Source organism: Narcine bancroftii, chromosome 5, assembly GCF_036971445.1.
Source record: "Narcine bancroftii isolate sNarBan1 chromosome 5, sNarBan1.hap1, whole genome shotgun sequence".
Classification (NCBI taxonomy): Eukaryota; Metazoa; Chordata; class Chondrichthyes; order Torpediniformes; family Narcinidae; genus Narcine; species Narcine bancroftii.
The window spans coordinates 297,597-313,212 of record NC_091473.1 but is presented as its reverse complement, the minus strand read 5'-3'; the positions used below and the strand labels follow the sequence as shown (position 1 = coordinate 313,212).

The following is a 15,616-nucleotide window of genomic DNA, read 5'->3' as shown; positions in this document are numbered from 1 at the left end:
TCAGGAGGTAGGTTTGGGGATGGGGTCAGTGGGTAGAGGCGGGGTGGGGTTGGGAGGTAAGTTCAGGTGGAGTTGTTGGTGAGTGTGGTTCACACAGTGCCCACTACAGTGGACCAGTGGTTGGGGCGGAAGTGGAGGTTATACCTGGCATGTGACTGGGACTAACGTTGACTGCCGTGGTCCAGGCCTGGTGGGGATCCAGTGGGGGACTTCTCACTCATTCTCCCACAGATAATGAACAGATGTCCTTGCCGTTCTCCCAGAGCTCACCCAATTACTGAGTACCCCAGCCAAACAACCGCTGCTGCTGCCATCATGCACATGATTATGAACAACCTGGACCCTCAGGTAGCCCAGGTAAGCTCCTAGCAGCTGCTCCCTCTGCAGCAGGGCACAGGGTTCTGCAGCCTCACCTCCTGCAGGGCCCCTTCCCTGTGGAGCAGTCAAGTTTCCTTCCATAATTCTCTCCTACCAACTCCATTAAAAAAAAAATGTGTGACGAGAGGTGAAAAGAAAATGTCTTTTACTTAAATGTGTTGTGGCCTTTGGGGGTGGGCCTTAGAGAATGGCTGATCTAATCCTTCCCTCCCTCACACCATCTATTAAATCATTAGGTATTAAGTGGAGGAAGCTGAGAGGCAGGACCTCCAGGATGGTAATCTCAGGATTACTGCCTGTGCCACGTGCTAGTGAAGGCAAAAATAGCGAGAAACTGGTGCAGGGGGCAGGGCTTCAGATTCTTGGATCGTTGGGATCACTTTTGGGGAAGGTACGACCCTGAACCCAGAGGGAACCAATATCCTGGCGGGCAGGTTTAATGTAGCTGTTCAGGAGGGTTTAACCTAATTTGGCCGAGTGGTGGGGCTGAAGAAGGGGGAAACAGCAGTAAAGTGAAGATAGTGTTCAGCAAGGATGACAGGAGGGCGACGAGACAAAATAATAGCTGGAGGGTTGACAGAGACTCAGTACATTCAATAACTCGTCTAAAGGTCTCATACTTAAAAACCCATGGCATTAGAAACAAGGTGGGTGATCTTGCTGTATAGCTGTGGGTTGGAGGGTATGATGCTGTGGACATTACTGAGTCATGTCATTGGGAACTGAACATCCAAAGATACATGGTGTATCAAAAGGATACGCGGAGGGGGCAGTGTGACGCTGCCAGTAATCAACAATATTGTCATTGGTAAGGAGGGACATAAGATCAGAAGTGGGTTGAGTTGAGGAATGGTAAAGGTAAAAGACACTAATGGCCCCAAACAGTAGCCAAGATGTGATTACAAAATACAGGTAGAAATAGATAAGGCAAATCAGAAAGACAGCGTTATAATGATCATGGGGGATTTTAACGTGAAAGTAGATTTGGGAAAGTCGGGTCTGTACGGGATCTCAGGAGACAGAGCTTGTGGAATGCCTACAGAATGGCTTTTTGGAGCAGCTTATTGATGAGCCCACCAGGCGATTGGCTGTTCTGGATTGGGTGCTGTGTAATGAACCAGAGGTGAATAGAGAGCTTAAGGTAACAGAACCCTTCAGAGGGAGTGATCACAAAATGATTGAGTTCACTTTGAACTTTGAAAGGGAGAGACTAAAGTCCGATGTGTCAGTATTTCAGTGGAGTAAAGGAAATTACAGACGTATGAGAGAGGAACTGGCCAAAGCTGATTGGAAAAGCCACTAATGGGGAAGACAGCAGATCAGCAATGGTGGGAGTTTCTGTGAGAAATAAGGAGGAGACTTCAGGACAGGCAGGTACCAAAAGGAAAGAAATACGTGAAAATGAGATAATTGTGGCCCACGAGGGAAGTTAAAGACAAAGTCAATGCGAAAGAGAAGGGCAGACAAGGAAACAAAAATTAGTGGGAGGAGATAGGGCTGGGAAACATTTAAAAACTTAGAGAAGACAACTAATTAGGTGATTAGGAAGGAAAAAATGAATTATAAAAGGAGGTTAGCAAGTAATATTAAAGGGTGAAAGAATGACCAAAGTAGACATTGAACTGATAGAAAACGACACCAGAGAAATTGCAATTGGAGACAGGAACTGTATGAACATTTTGGATCAGTCTTTATTCTGGAAGACACTTCTAGCATAACAGACTCTCATAGCTCTCTCAGAAGAGATGTAAATGCAGTCACGATCACAAGAGAGAAGGTACTTGGGAAGCTAAATGGTCTAAGGATAGATAAGTCTCCTGGACTGGATGGAATGCACCCTCGAGTTCAGAGGAGGTAGCTGTAGAGATTGTGGAGACATTGGTAATCATCTTCCAGGAATCAATGGAATCTGGCATGGTCCCAGTGGACTGGAAGATCGCTAATGTCACTCCACTGTTTAATAAGGGAGCGAGGCAGCAGAAAGGAAATGACAGATCTATTAGCCTGACGTTGGTGGTTGGAGTCCATTGTCAAGGTTATGGAATACCTGGAGGTGCATGAAAAGATAGGCCCAAGTCAGCATGGTTTCCTTAAAGGAAAATCAGGCCTGACAAGACTATTGCAATTTTTTGAAGAGGTCACAAGTAGGATGGACAGGGGAGATGTAGTGGATGTTGTATATTTGGACTTTCAAAAGGCCTTTGACAAGGTTCCACACGTAAGGCTGCTAAACAGGATGAGAGCCCATAGAATTAAAGGAAGGATACTCACATGAGCATTGGCTGGATGGCAGGTAGGAGGATTGTAGGAATACTATTCTGGTTGGCTACCGGTTACTGGTGGTGTACAGCAGGGGTCGGTGTTGGGGCCGGTTTTTTTACATTGTATGTAAATGATTTGGATTATGGAGTAGATGGCTTTGTGGGTAAATTTGGATATGATACCAAAATAGATGGTGGGGAGGTTGTGTTGAGGATACATAGAGACTTGGATAGATTAGGAGAATGAGCAAAGTGATGGCAGATGAAATACAATGTTGGAAGTTGTATGGTCACGCACTTTGGTAGAAGAAATAGACAGGCAGATAGGAAGAAAATCCAAGATTTCGAGGTGCAAATGACTTGGGAATCCTCCTGTTGAGTCAGTGGTAAAGAAGGCGAATGTAATGTTGGCATTCATTTCCAGACAAATGGCATACAAGATCAAGGATGTAGTGTTGAGACTCTATAGGGAACTGGAGAGATCTCACTTGGAGAACTGTGTATAGTTTTGGGGGCTTTATTTGAGAAAGGACATGCTGGCGTTAGGGCGAGTTCAGAGAAGATTTACTAGAATGATACCTGGAATGAAAGGGTTATCATATAAGTAATCTTTGTCAACTCTTGGACTGTACTTGTTGGAGTACAGTAGGATGATCAGAGACCTCATTGAGACATTTTGAATACTGAAAGGCCTGGACAGAGTAGATGTGGCAAGGATGTTTCCCATCATAGGGGAGTTTAGGACAAGAGGGCATAACTTCAGGATAAAAGGGCATCATTTAAAACAGAGGTGCAGAAAAATGTCTTTAGTCAAAGGGTCATGAGTCTGTGGAGCTTCTGCAGGCAGCTGCAGAAGTGAGGTTGTTGGGTGTATTTAAGGCAGAGATTGACAGGTATTTGATTAGTCAGGGCATCAAGGGTTACGGGATAAAGGCTGGGGGTTGGGGTTGAGTGGGACGATGGATTAGCTCATGATTAGAATGGCGGAGCACACTCAATGGGCCAATGGGCCTCCTTCTGTTCCTAGATCTTGTGAACCTGTGATTTAAATTTAAAAATTTTACATTATTAAATTTAAACATATTGCACGGTAACAGGCCTTTTTGGCCCACAAATCCATGCCGCCCAATTGACCTACACCCTCTAGTACGTTTTGAAGGGTGGGAGGAAACCAGACCCCCCCCCCAGGTGAATCCCATGCAGACACAGGGAGACCGTACAAACTCCATACAGACAACATGTCATTTCAAACCCTGGTCCCAATTGCTCACGCTGTAACAACGTTGCGCTAACCGCTATGCCAACCTTGCCACCCTTGTGATTTTGTGACCTCTCTTGCTCCAAAATAAAAAACCCCAGCTCTGTTAACTTTGCCTCATAGGACACATTCTCCAATCCAGGTAAATCTCTGCACCTTTCTAAATCTTCTACATCCTTCCTGTAATGAGGCGACCAGAACTGAACACAATATTCCAAATGTGGTCTAACCAGCATTTTATAGAGCTTCAACTTTACTGCATGACTCTTGAACTCAATCCCCTGACTAATGAAGGCCAGTATACCATAAGCCTTCTTAACTACCCTATCAGCCTGCTCAGAAACCTTGAAAGATCTATGAATTTGGACCCCGAAATTTCTCTTTTCCTCCACATTGTTAATAATCCTACCATTAACCATGTTGTCTGCCTTCAAATTTGTCCTTCCAGTGTGCATCACCTCACACTGATCTGGATTGAACTCAGTCTACCACTTCTCTGCCCAACTCTGCATTTTTTCTCTAACTAATGACAACTTTGTATACAACACCTCCAACCTTGGATCACCTGTGAACTCTCTGATTTTCCCCCTTCTTCCACTTCTTCATCCAAGTCTTTTAGAAAAAAACACAAAGATCTGGGCATCCAGAACAGATCCTTGCAAAATACCACTAGTCGTTGACTTCCAAGCAACCTGAGTTCCAAATCCTCACCTCCAACCCGATCAGGAAGCCGCCAGCACCCAAGGCCATTCTGGCCCTCAAGTCCCTCACATTTCCATGGATACTGAATGCGAACAATCTGTTTCCCAGGGTAGAACTAGAGAGCATAAACATTTAGGAGGGGCCTGAGGGGTAACTTTTTCACTCAGAGGATGGTCTGTATTTGGAACAAGCTGCCAGAGTAAAATGTAGAAGTCAAGTTTATTGTCACCTAAATGAAACAGCGTTCTCCAGTCCTCGGTGCAAAACACACAGACACACGACCAGGCATAACACACATACAGACAAACAATACATGTGCAGGACAAGTATTCATTCTAAAAATAAATATTGTTTCATGAATATGAGAGTCTCAGATGGTTAGTGTGAGCAGTCCCTTTGGTCGCTCTGTGTGGGGGGAAAAAAGGTGTTCTTCAGCCTGGTGGTGCCGGCTCTGATACTCCTGTATCTCTTCCCTGATGGGAGCAGCTGCAAGATTGCTGTGTGCAAGGTGGAAGGGATTCTCAATGATTTTGTGTGCAAGGTGGAAGGAATTCTCAATGATTTTGTGCACCCTCTTCAGACAATGATCCCAGAAGATCATGTCGATGGGAGGAGAGAGGGAGACCCCAGTGATCCTCTCTGCTGCTCTTATGGTCCTGTGTACTGACCTCCGATCCACAAGTGGGTACAATTACAATGTTCAGGCAACATTTGGGCAGGAAGGATACAGACCAAATGCAGGCAAAGGGGACCATCCCAGAATGCCTACTTGGTCAGCATGGTCAAGGTGGGCCAAAGGGACTGTATGGCTGACTCTGAGATTGCTAGAAAATCCCTGTGATTTTGATAAATTCTTCTGTTGTAGTTTCCTCAGGAGCTGGTGACCTATGGAGGAAATGGACAAGTCTTCAGTAACTGGGCCCAGGTAAGCATATAAATAATGGTCAGTGGGGGGTATTGATAACAAGTGTGGGATCAAAAAAGTGTAAACACCTCCCTGGAGCACAGGCGGGTGAGGTTTCAATAAGGTGAAGCATCATAGTCCTTATCCCAGGACAGAGGGATTGAAAACTGGGGGATATGGGTTTAAGGTGAGAAAGCAGAGATGTAAAGGAGTCCTGGAAGGCAAGTTTTTCCACACAGGAGGGTGGGTGGGTGTGTGGATCGAGCTGCTGGAGGAAGGGGTAGAGCCAGAGGAAATTATAACAATTAAAATACATTCAGATAGGTCCATGGATAGGAAAGGTTTACAAGGATATCAGTTGAATGCAGGTAAATGGGATGAGCTTGGTCAGGAAGGACAAGTTGGGCCGAAGAGCCTGTTTCTGTGTGAAGCTGTGGCTCTATTTATTCGGTCCGGCTGGAGATGTTCAGAAAGGTTCCCCGTGAAAGGGGGTGAACAAAGACTGCAGAGGCCGGAAAACAAGCAACGCACAGTGCAGGCAGAACTCAGCAGCCCAGGCAGCATCCGCGGAGGGAATAGAAACCTTTCATCAGGAATGGAAGAACAGATTGAAAGCTCCCATAGAAAACTTACAACACGACGGGGTACCGAAAAGTAAACTTGTACCCCTTTCTCCACAACATCTCTTTTGCTGAATTAAATTCTTTACGCCTCTTAATAATCTCCTGACTCAAATCACCATGGGAAAAAACTCTATTGCCTTGAACTAGCATTGGAGTTTGATTTCACCAAGCCTTCTGAACAGCAACTCTTAAAATCATCTCTCTATCCTGATATCTCAGACAACGAAGTAAAACTGCTCGAGGTGGTTGGCCCGGATAAAGTTTCTTCCTCAACGCTCTATGCGCTCTATCCAGTTCCAAACCATCCAGGAAAAATTCAATGCCCAATACACCTGGGATCCAGTTTTTAAAAAATTTCACTGGATCTGAACCTTCAATATCTTCCAGAAGTCCTACTATTTTCACGTTATTCCATCAACCTTGATTTTCCAAAGAATCAATCTTCTTCAGCAATTCTCTCTTCTGAATCTCCCGCCCTACAAAAGAATCTTCCACTTTTTCTATTTTTTCTCTGTTCCGTTCCACTTGGTCTCGACAATCATGAAATGCCCCTTCAATCTTTTTGAAATGACCTTGTACTGTATCCACCACTTTCAGACATCTATTAACATCAGTCATATCTTTCTTTACAGATGACACTTATTCACAAATACTGTTCATTTTAGCTTTCATATCCTTGATCCATTTGTGATGACATATTATCTATTTGATGAGCACTCCCTTCCAAAATTAGAAAAACCTTCAAAGCCAGATTCCCCCATTTCTCCTTGAGGCCTACCTTCTTTAACTGCAATGCCTGAAACAATTTCTTCCTGTCTCCATTCTGACAAGGCAGGGCTTCCCTCCTCCTCTTCACCTGCGCTTGTCGTCGGCGGGTCCCTCAGCTGCGGGTCTTGACCCCCACCGACGCAGGGCTGTTGTTGGCGGGTCACTCCACAGCCCAGACTCTATCCAACAAGTCACGAACTTGTGACGCACCATGCATGCCCGGCAGCCCCACCGACCGCGCAGGCGCATCTTCAGATGGGCCTCCGCGCATTTCAGGGCCACCAGGCACAATTGTGGGGTTGCGCGGTGTCATCAGAAGATTCTACTTGGTATGGTGTGAAAAATAAAAAGTTAAATTAAAAAAAATCACAAAAGGTACAGCAGGCTGTCAGGAAGGCAAATGGAATATTGGTCGTCGTTGCTGGAGGGATGGGATTTAGGAGCAGGAGGTTCTGCTGTAACTGTACCAAATTCTGGTGAGGCCACGTCTGGAGAACTGCATACAGTTCTGGTCTCCTCACTTGAGGAAGGATGAACTGGCTTTGGAGGTGAAGAAGAGGAGGTTCACTAAGTTGATTTTGGAAATGGGGTTGGCCTATGACCACCTGGGACTATTATATTCATTGGAGTTGAGAAGGATGAGAGGGACCTTATAGAATTGTAAAATGGTGAAAGAGATATCTCAAATAGAAATGGGGAGGTCATTAGACTTATTGTCAGAGCACATGCATGACATCACATACAACCCTGAGATTCCTTTTTCCTGCGGACGAGGCAAAATTACTATACAGTGGTACAAAAAAAACTGTATTCAACGTACACTTGTAAACAGATAAAGAAATGTAAACAAACTGTGTAATACAGAGAATAAAAATCAATAAAGTGCACATCAGAGTCCTTAAAAAAAAAAGAAGATTCTACTTGGCCTTCTCACCCGTGCGCCCGGCATCACGAGTGCGCATGTTAGAGTCGGCCAGGCGGACAGCGGTACCGGCACCATCTTGCGACCGCAGCGGTAGGCGCTGGCGTCATACTGATCCGGCCAGGAGTTCATTGGGCCTTGGGAGCTGGATCCATCGACTCCTTGGTTTCAACTTGGTGAGTCGGCCTCAATTCTTCAGCACTCTTGTAAGGTAGTTTCTTCTGTAATACACCTTTCAGTTTCTTCACATTAGTAGTCATTTTTTTCCTTCAATCTTCAAACATCTTTAAAGACTCTTTTTAAAACTTTCCAAATTTTTTAATTTGGGCATTAATTAGTTCAACTGGGGAGAGGTGGAATTAAATATCTTCTTCCTATGCCATCACGCCACGCCACTTTTACAGATTTTGAGATTAAAGCTATGCAGGAGATGCCAAATGGGAAGTCTCCAGGAGATTATGGATTTACTGTTGAGTTTTATAAGGTATTTTACGAGGACTTGTCTCCTATTTTTTTGGATATACTTCAACAAATAAAGGATGAACAATCATTACCAGAATCTTGTTGAAGTGCGATAATTACAGTGATACCAAAGAAAGACAGAGATCCGTTGAATGTGGCCTCGTATCAGCCAATTTCTTTATTAAATGTAGATTATAAGGTAATAGCTAAAATATTGGCAAATAGACTTGTTAAATGTTTACCTCAATTAGTACATGCTGATCAGGCAGGTTTCATAAAGAATAGATATGCAGATAATATTCTTAGAATGATTACGTTGATCAATGGATCGAGTCAGTAACCCAACTGCACTTGACACGAAAAAAACATTTGACCGAGTTAAGTGGAATTTTTTATTTAAAGTGTTAGAAAAATTTAAGTATGGGCTGTTTTTTACTTGTTGGGTTAAGGCATTATATAAAAATCTAGTTGCTAGGGTGGTGACGAATGGCCAAACCTCTTCATCATTTAAGTTAATACGATCAACACGTCAAGGCTGTCCATTGTCACCAGCCTTATTTGCGTTGGTCATAGAATTGTTAGCTCATGTAATCAAACAAAATGATAATATTAAAGGGATAAGAATTGCAGATGATGAATATAAGATTAATCTATTTGCTGATGATGTATTGATTTATTTGACATATCCAGAACAATCTTTGAAATATTTGCAAGAATGTTTTGAGCAATATGGTGTATTATCTGGGTATAAAGTAAATTGGGAGAAAAGTGAGATATTGCCAATTTCATATGGAGATTATAGTGAATGTAAACAGATTACAAAATTACGATGGTCTGATAAAATTAAATATTTAGGAGTAATGGTTGATGCGAAATATCAATCGTTATATAAATTAAATTATGTACCATTATTGAGAAAGATTAAGATGGATTTGATTAAATGATCTGTTGACATTATTAGGTCAGGTAAATTGTATTAAATGAATATTTTCCCACGTATTCAATATCTTTTCCAATCGATTCCCTGTTTACTTCCAAAAGTATTTTTTCAAGATTTGAATACAGCAGTACGGAAGTTTTTATGGAAGGGGAAGTTGGTGAGAGTAGCATTACAGAAATTGATGTGGAAATATGCTTTAGGAGGACTTCAATTACCTCATTTTCAAAATTATCATGAAGCCACACAATTAAAATTTATTAATGGAATGTTGGATATTACACAACCTCCTAGTTGGGCTAAAGTGGAATTAGCTTGTGGAATTTGAGTCTCAGGTCCATCCGTTTATATTTAAGTGGGACTCATGTTTATTACAGAGATATAATATGCCTGTTTTAAAACCTTTATTAAGGATTTGGATTAAAAGGAATTTTGCTATAGGTACGAAGGGTAAAATATAATTTCAAGCTCCATTATATCAAAATAGGGTTATTCCTTTTACGATGAATAATAGGTATTTAAAGGCATGGGAATCAGTAGGTATAAAGGAGATGGAGGATTGCTTTGAAGAAGGACAGTTTTTTTTGATCGACAGAGAAAAACTTGGAATATCAGCTAATTCTTTATTTTTATATTATCAAGTTCAAGCTTTGGTAAGGGATAATTAAGGAAGAGAAATTAAATTACCTGAATTAATGAAATTCAAGTTCCTGATTTCGCATATGCTAAAAAACGGTTTTATTTCTGTTATGTATGGTTGTTGCAAGATAGTATGGATAAACCAAATTTAAATAAATCTTGAAAAAAATGGGAAGGTGATTTATCTTATGATATACCTCAAGAGGATTGGGAAGTTATGTGCCAAGATGGGGTGACCAAATTACTTAATGTAAGATATAGTTTGGTTAATTATAATCTTTTACATCAGTCGTATTTGACCCCTGAGAAATTGAAAAAATATGGATTTAGTAATTCGGATTTATGTTTTAGATGTGGATTACTCACTAGAACACTTTTGCATGCAGTTTGGCTTTGTGATAAAGTCCAACCATTTTGGGAAAAAATTAGTATTTTTTGAAAAGTTATTTAGGATTAAATTGCCATTGGATCCAGAAATTTTTTTGCTGGATCATATTGTTTCACTGACTGGTTTGGGGTTGGACAAGTTTCCGATAGCTTTTGTCTGCTTAGCATTAGCAGTAGCATGGAAATGTATTGCGATTACTTGGAAAGATGATGTAGAAGTAAATATAAATCGTTGGCACAATGAATTGAGATCTTGTATTCATATGGAAAAAATAACTTATAGTTTGCATGATAATTATTCTTTTTTTGTTCAAATGTGGTCACCTTATTTGGAATGTATGGGTTTAGAAATATCTTAAGAGATTATAGAGTCTACATTTGTAGCGGGTTGATTTTTTTTTGCTCCCCTTACAGGGCGTGCTAAGGGAGGGAGGGTGGGGTGGGTTTATATTGTTTTAGTTTAGTTTATTTTGTTATTATTTTTATGTATTGTTTTTTTGTAATTTGAAAATCTTAAATAAAGTTTTTAAAAAATGAAAACCTAAAAAAAGGAATGGGAAGAACAGGAAGACACTCAAATAAAAGGGGGGAGGGGTTGGGGGAGGAACACTGGTGATAGATGAATGGTTGGGGGGGGTGGGGGAAGAAAGAAGCTGAGTGATGGGAGGGGCAGAGGGCTGAGAAAGGAGCTCCCTGATGGAAAGAAAGAAGCAGTTGGAGGGAACAATGCAGCTCCCACCCACGTCTCCATTTCCCGCACACCTGGTTCCTCCTTCCTTGGAAAAAACAAGAGCTTCTCCATCCCTACGAAAGGTTCCCCAGATATCAGGTGGACACTGTGTGCTCCATCTCCAGGAACAGCTGAATACTGACAGCATCTAATTGGTGGTGATCCTGCCCTGGGAGGGTCTAACAGTGTGGAGGGAACTGCCCCTCCAGCAGCAACCAACCTCAGCACTCAGCGTTTAGTGGCGGGCAGTGGGTTGCTGTCACCTAGTGTGGTAACTCATGGTGTTTTCCCCCCTCCCCCCCCCCCACCCATGGACCTCCTCCCGCATCAGACCGTACAGAATCCTTAGTAACGTTTTTTGTACTAATGTTACTCGTATATCGTAATTCCCGTATATCACTGAATGTAGTGAGATCATTACAATTACACCTTTAAATGACCATATCATACTACTTCATCCTCAAAACATTATTGATCTAGGTTCACAAATACTAATTCCCACAATATTGTAGCTGAAACACCAGAAAATCTGACAAAAGGAGCGACTGTAAAAACACCAGCAGCAATGAAAACAACAGCGCGTTGGCTTGGCGTTGCTTGTAGCGCATTGCTTGTAGCGCGAGCAGACAAACCATCGTGATTTGAAGCGCCCGTTGTCACTGGGTAATAATGACCGTTCCGACTGGAGCAGCATTAGAAGGTTCAAAAAGGAAATGAGCATCGAGCTTTAGCCTTGTAGGTAAATTGATACATGTAAGATGGGCTTATGAAAAATGTTATAACCAACTACAGAAATATTTTTATAAAAATAATACATTTCTGCTGAAGCACCGCACAAAAATTTTACAAGCAGTCGTTTTGGTGTCACGCCCTCTGATGGTGTCACCCAATGCGGTCTGCACTGCCCCTAGTGATGCCAGTGGTTGAGGGGGGGTTGGCTTCTGGAACCTTCCTACTTCAGTGAACTGCAGCTTGACTACGCTCGAGGTTCAGTTGTCCCTCCTTCGTGCCATTGGGTAGTGGTCAATGGAAAGTTGCGATGTGTATTTAGGTGTGGCTGCTGGATCGCCCTCTGTAACTGACCTTCGACCTCTTTGTTGGCAGTTCTGGATAACGATGAAGTATCTCTCGGAGATGGGGGAAGACCAGACACTGGTGATGTGCAGCGGACACCCTCAGGGCCTCTTCCCCAGTTCCCCGAGCGCACCTCGGGTAGTCATCACCAATGGCATGGTAAGACCACTTTCTTCAGCACGCTTTCCAGCGCAGGAGTGACCGTGAGCTCCCCGTTGTCGCCACACTAACTCCCATCTCATTCCCACTCTGCATGTTCATGTGCCTCTCTAGAAGCCACTTAAACTCTACCATTATATCTCCTTCCACCACTTCCCGTTCCTGGCACCCACCACTCTCTGAGTAAATTATTTGCCCAGCACATCTCTTTCAAATAGCCTCTCGCCCTCACCTTGAATGCATGTCCTCCAGTGTGTGACATTTTTACCTTGGGTCTGCCCACCCTATCAACGCCTCATGATTTTATACACCTCTATCAGGTCTCCTTCCACCCTCCAAAGAAAACAACTCAAGTTTGTCTGACTTCTCCCCATAGCTCAAACTCCCCCTAAACCAGGCGACATCCTGGTGAAGATCTTCTGCCCCCCCTTCTTCAGAGCTTCCTCATCCTTCCTGGAATGGGGTGACTAGAGTTCAACACAGTGATCCCAAGGGCTGTTTTGTACAGCTGCAATGTGGCCTCCTTGCATATATTCTCCATGTCCAACCTACTGAATCCAACTGATCTTCATCGAGGGGTCAGCAGTGGAAAGGGTAAAGAAGTTCAAGTTCCTGGGTGTCATCATCTCTGAAGATCCATCCTGTTGATGCACTCATGAAGAAGGCTCACCAGCGGCTATATTTTGCTCTGATTTTGAGGAGATTTGGTACGTCACCAAAGACTATTGGAAATTTCTACAGGTGTACCGCAGAGAGCATTCTGACTGGTTGCATCAATGTCTGGTATGGACGTGCCAATGCACAGGACTGGAAAGAGCAACAGAGGGTTGTAAACTCAGCCAATGATATCATGGACCAGTTTTCAATCCATTAAGGACATCTGCAAGAGGCGGTGTCTCAAGATGGCAGCCTCTATCCTCAAGGGCCCTCACCACCCTGGCCAAGCCTTCTTCAAACTGCTACCATCACGGAGGTGGGACAGGAGCCTGAAGACAAACACCCAATTGTAAAAGGACAGCTTCTTCCCCTCCACCAGCAGATTCCTGAATGGACAATGAAACACATTTTTTCTCCTCTTTTGCACTAATTATTTGTAATCGTGTATTAAGTAAATGTCATTTATAGCAATTTTTGCACCTGTTCTGAGCAATACTGCCACAAAACAACAAGTGTTGTGACAGTGTTCATAAACATAAACCTGATTCTGATCCCAATCCCATGTGCATCCTCGACCATTTACTTTCTTGTGAGAAGTTGAACACGAACGTCTGCAGGCCCTGTGGTTGAAGTAAAAACACAATGCTGGAGAAACTCAGCAGGTCAAACTGTGTATAGCAAAGATAAAGATACATAACCAACATTTCGGGCTTGGGCCCCTCATTGAGATTGGCAAAGATCTGAACAAAATGGTAGGGAGGAGCACTGGGCCTTGGGAAGGAGGCACCTTTCTTGTTCTCCTTTCTATTTGCAAGAGGTGCTGGAGCAGGAAGACTCCAGCCTTTGAATGGCATGCAACGGGCAGCTTCTCGCTGTACCTTGGTAAATGTGATAAATAAATCAACATCTGAGTCTTTTTGCTCCTCTGCTACGTTGCAGGTCATCCCCAATTACTCCTCGAGGGACAACTATGGGAAGATGTTTGGCCTGGGAGTAACCATGTAAGAGATTCCTTTCGAGGCGATTGGTTGAATGAGTTCCACTGCCTGTGTCCCTGGGCCAGGGTTTGAGGGTTCTCAAACGCCAAAATCCAGACTGACCAGCTCGTGTTGGGATTGGGGATTTGTGTTACGTGGGCTTCAAGCTCAAGTGTTACATTCTGAGCCAAAGATGAGAGCCGTCTTCCACTGGGACCCTTCCTGTCACTCTGACAACCTTCCAGACTTTCAGAGAAGCTGAAGAAACTCAGGGAGTCAGGTAGCATTCATGGAGAGGAAGAGGGGTGAAGTTACATAGATGAAGGGGGGAATGGCTGGAGAGGGAGCAAGAGCTGATAGGGTGTTGGACAGGAAGTGGGAGAGGTGGAGAGACAGGCAGAGGGAAAGACCACAGGAGGGGGAGGAGGGAGTAAGGTCAAGAGTGCAAAAGAACATCTTTACTCTGTAAGACAAAGGAGCAGAAATAGGCCATTCACCCCATTGAGTCTGCCCCACCATTGAATCACGAGCTGATCCATTTCCCGACTCAGCCCCACTGCCTGGCCTTTTACCCATAACCCTGGCTAATAAAGAACCTATCAATCTCTGTCTTAAATACACCCAATGATCTGGCCTCCACAACTGCCTGTGCCAACAAATTCCTCTGGCTAAAGGAATTTTTCCACATCTCTGTTCTAAACAGACATTCTCAGTCCTGAATTTGTGCCCTCTAGACTCACCAACTTAGGGGAACAACCTTTCTACTTTGACTCTCCCCATGCCTTATCATCTCTTTACTCTCCCCTCTCCCAGTGGTCTCTCCCTCCACCTGTCTATCTCTCCAATCCTCTATCACCTTTTGCCCTCTCCTCAGCTTCTTCCCCCTTCTTCGACATATCATTTCCTTTAGTCTCAATAAAGAGTCCCTGACCCGAGACGGACGCTGTCTGACCCATCGAGACCCTCATCGTTTGCCCGAGGGTCCAGTGTCAGCGAGTCATGCATTTCCACATCTGGCCTTCCTCTCTGGAACAAAAGGTCGGTGCGTCTGTGTACACACGTACACACCGTAACAAACCGTGTTCGTTAAAGCTCCACAAATGGGAGGTTCAAGGGTGTAATATATTAACCTGGGCTAAAGGGATGATGAATTGTGTCACCCTTCAATTTGGGGGGTTGTGTGTTTCCAGCCAGTTTCGACCCAATCCCCTAAATTGTGACACTTCAAAGGTAATGAAGTGTGGACGTCTGCAGACGCTGTGATTGTAGTCAAAAACACAGAGATGCTCGAGGAACTCATCCAGTCTCGCGGCATCCATTGGAGGTAGAGATATCTTACTGACGTTTTGGGCCTGAGCCCTTCGCGAAACATTGGTAACATATCTTTATCTCCTCTGGATGCAGCATGACTGGCTGAGTTCCCCCAGCATTTCATGTATTCAGGGTCTGGATCTCAAGGCCAAGAGTTCAAATCCCACCATGGCTACTCAGAGATTTAAATTGACACAGACACTACCTCACTTCCTCTTCATTTTTTCCCTAATTTATTTATTTTGAAATGTAATTTATAGCAATATTTGCATTGTAATGCTGCCACAAAACATTGAATTTGGTGACGTGTTCTTGACAATAAATTCTGATTCAAATTTTAAAAGCCAAGTGCTACAGCAGGGAAGCAGGCCCTACTGCCCGAATCATCCATGCCGGCCAAGGGGCCTTCCTGACTATGTCCCTTTTACCTGTGTTTGGCCCACATCACTCGAAACCTGTCCTGTCCA

At 43.6% G+C, this 15,616-nt stretch overlaps 1 protein-coding gene across 3 annotated transcripts in view; it reads left to right on the top strand.

Annotated features, from left to right (window-relative positions):
- The window catches only part of uroc1 (urocanate hydratase 1), a 74,891-nt gene that overhangs the window by 8,407 nt on the left and 50,868 nt on the right, over window positions 1-15,616 (top strand). For 2 of the 3 annotated variants that reach the window (XM_069936498.1, XM_069936499.1), the window contains exons 3-6: window positions 264-357; window positions 5,465-5,524; window positions 12,076-12,204; window positions 13,801-13,862. In XM_069936498.1, the coding sequence (XP_069792599.1) occupies window positions 264-357; window positions 5,465-5,524; window positions 12,076-12,204; window positions 13,801-13,862 (345 nt within the window). Of the gene's footprint in view, window positions 1-231; window positions 358-5,464; window positions 5,525-12,075; window positions 12,205-13,800; window positions 13,863-15,616 lie in introns of all 3 variants that reach the window. The other variant, XM_069936500.1, reaches the window with a different exon arrangement.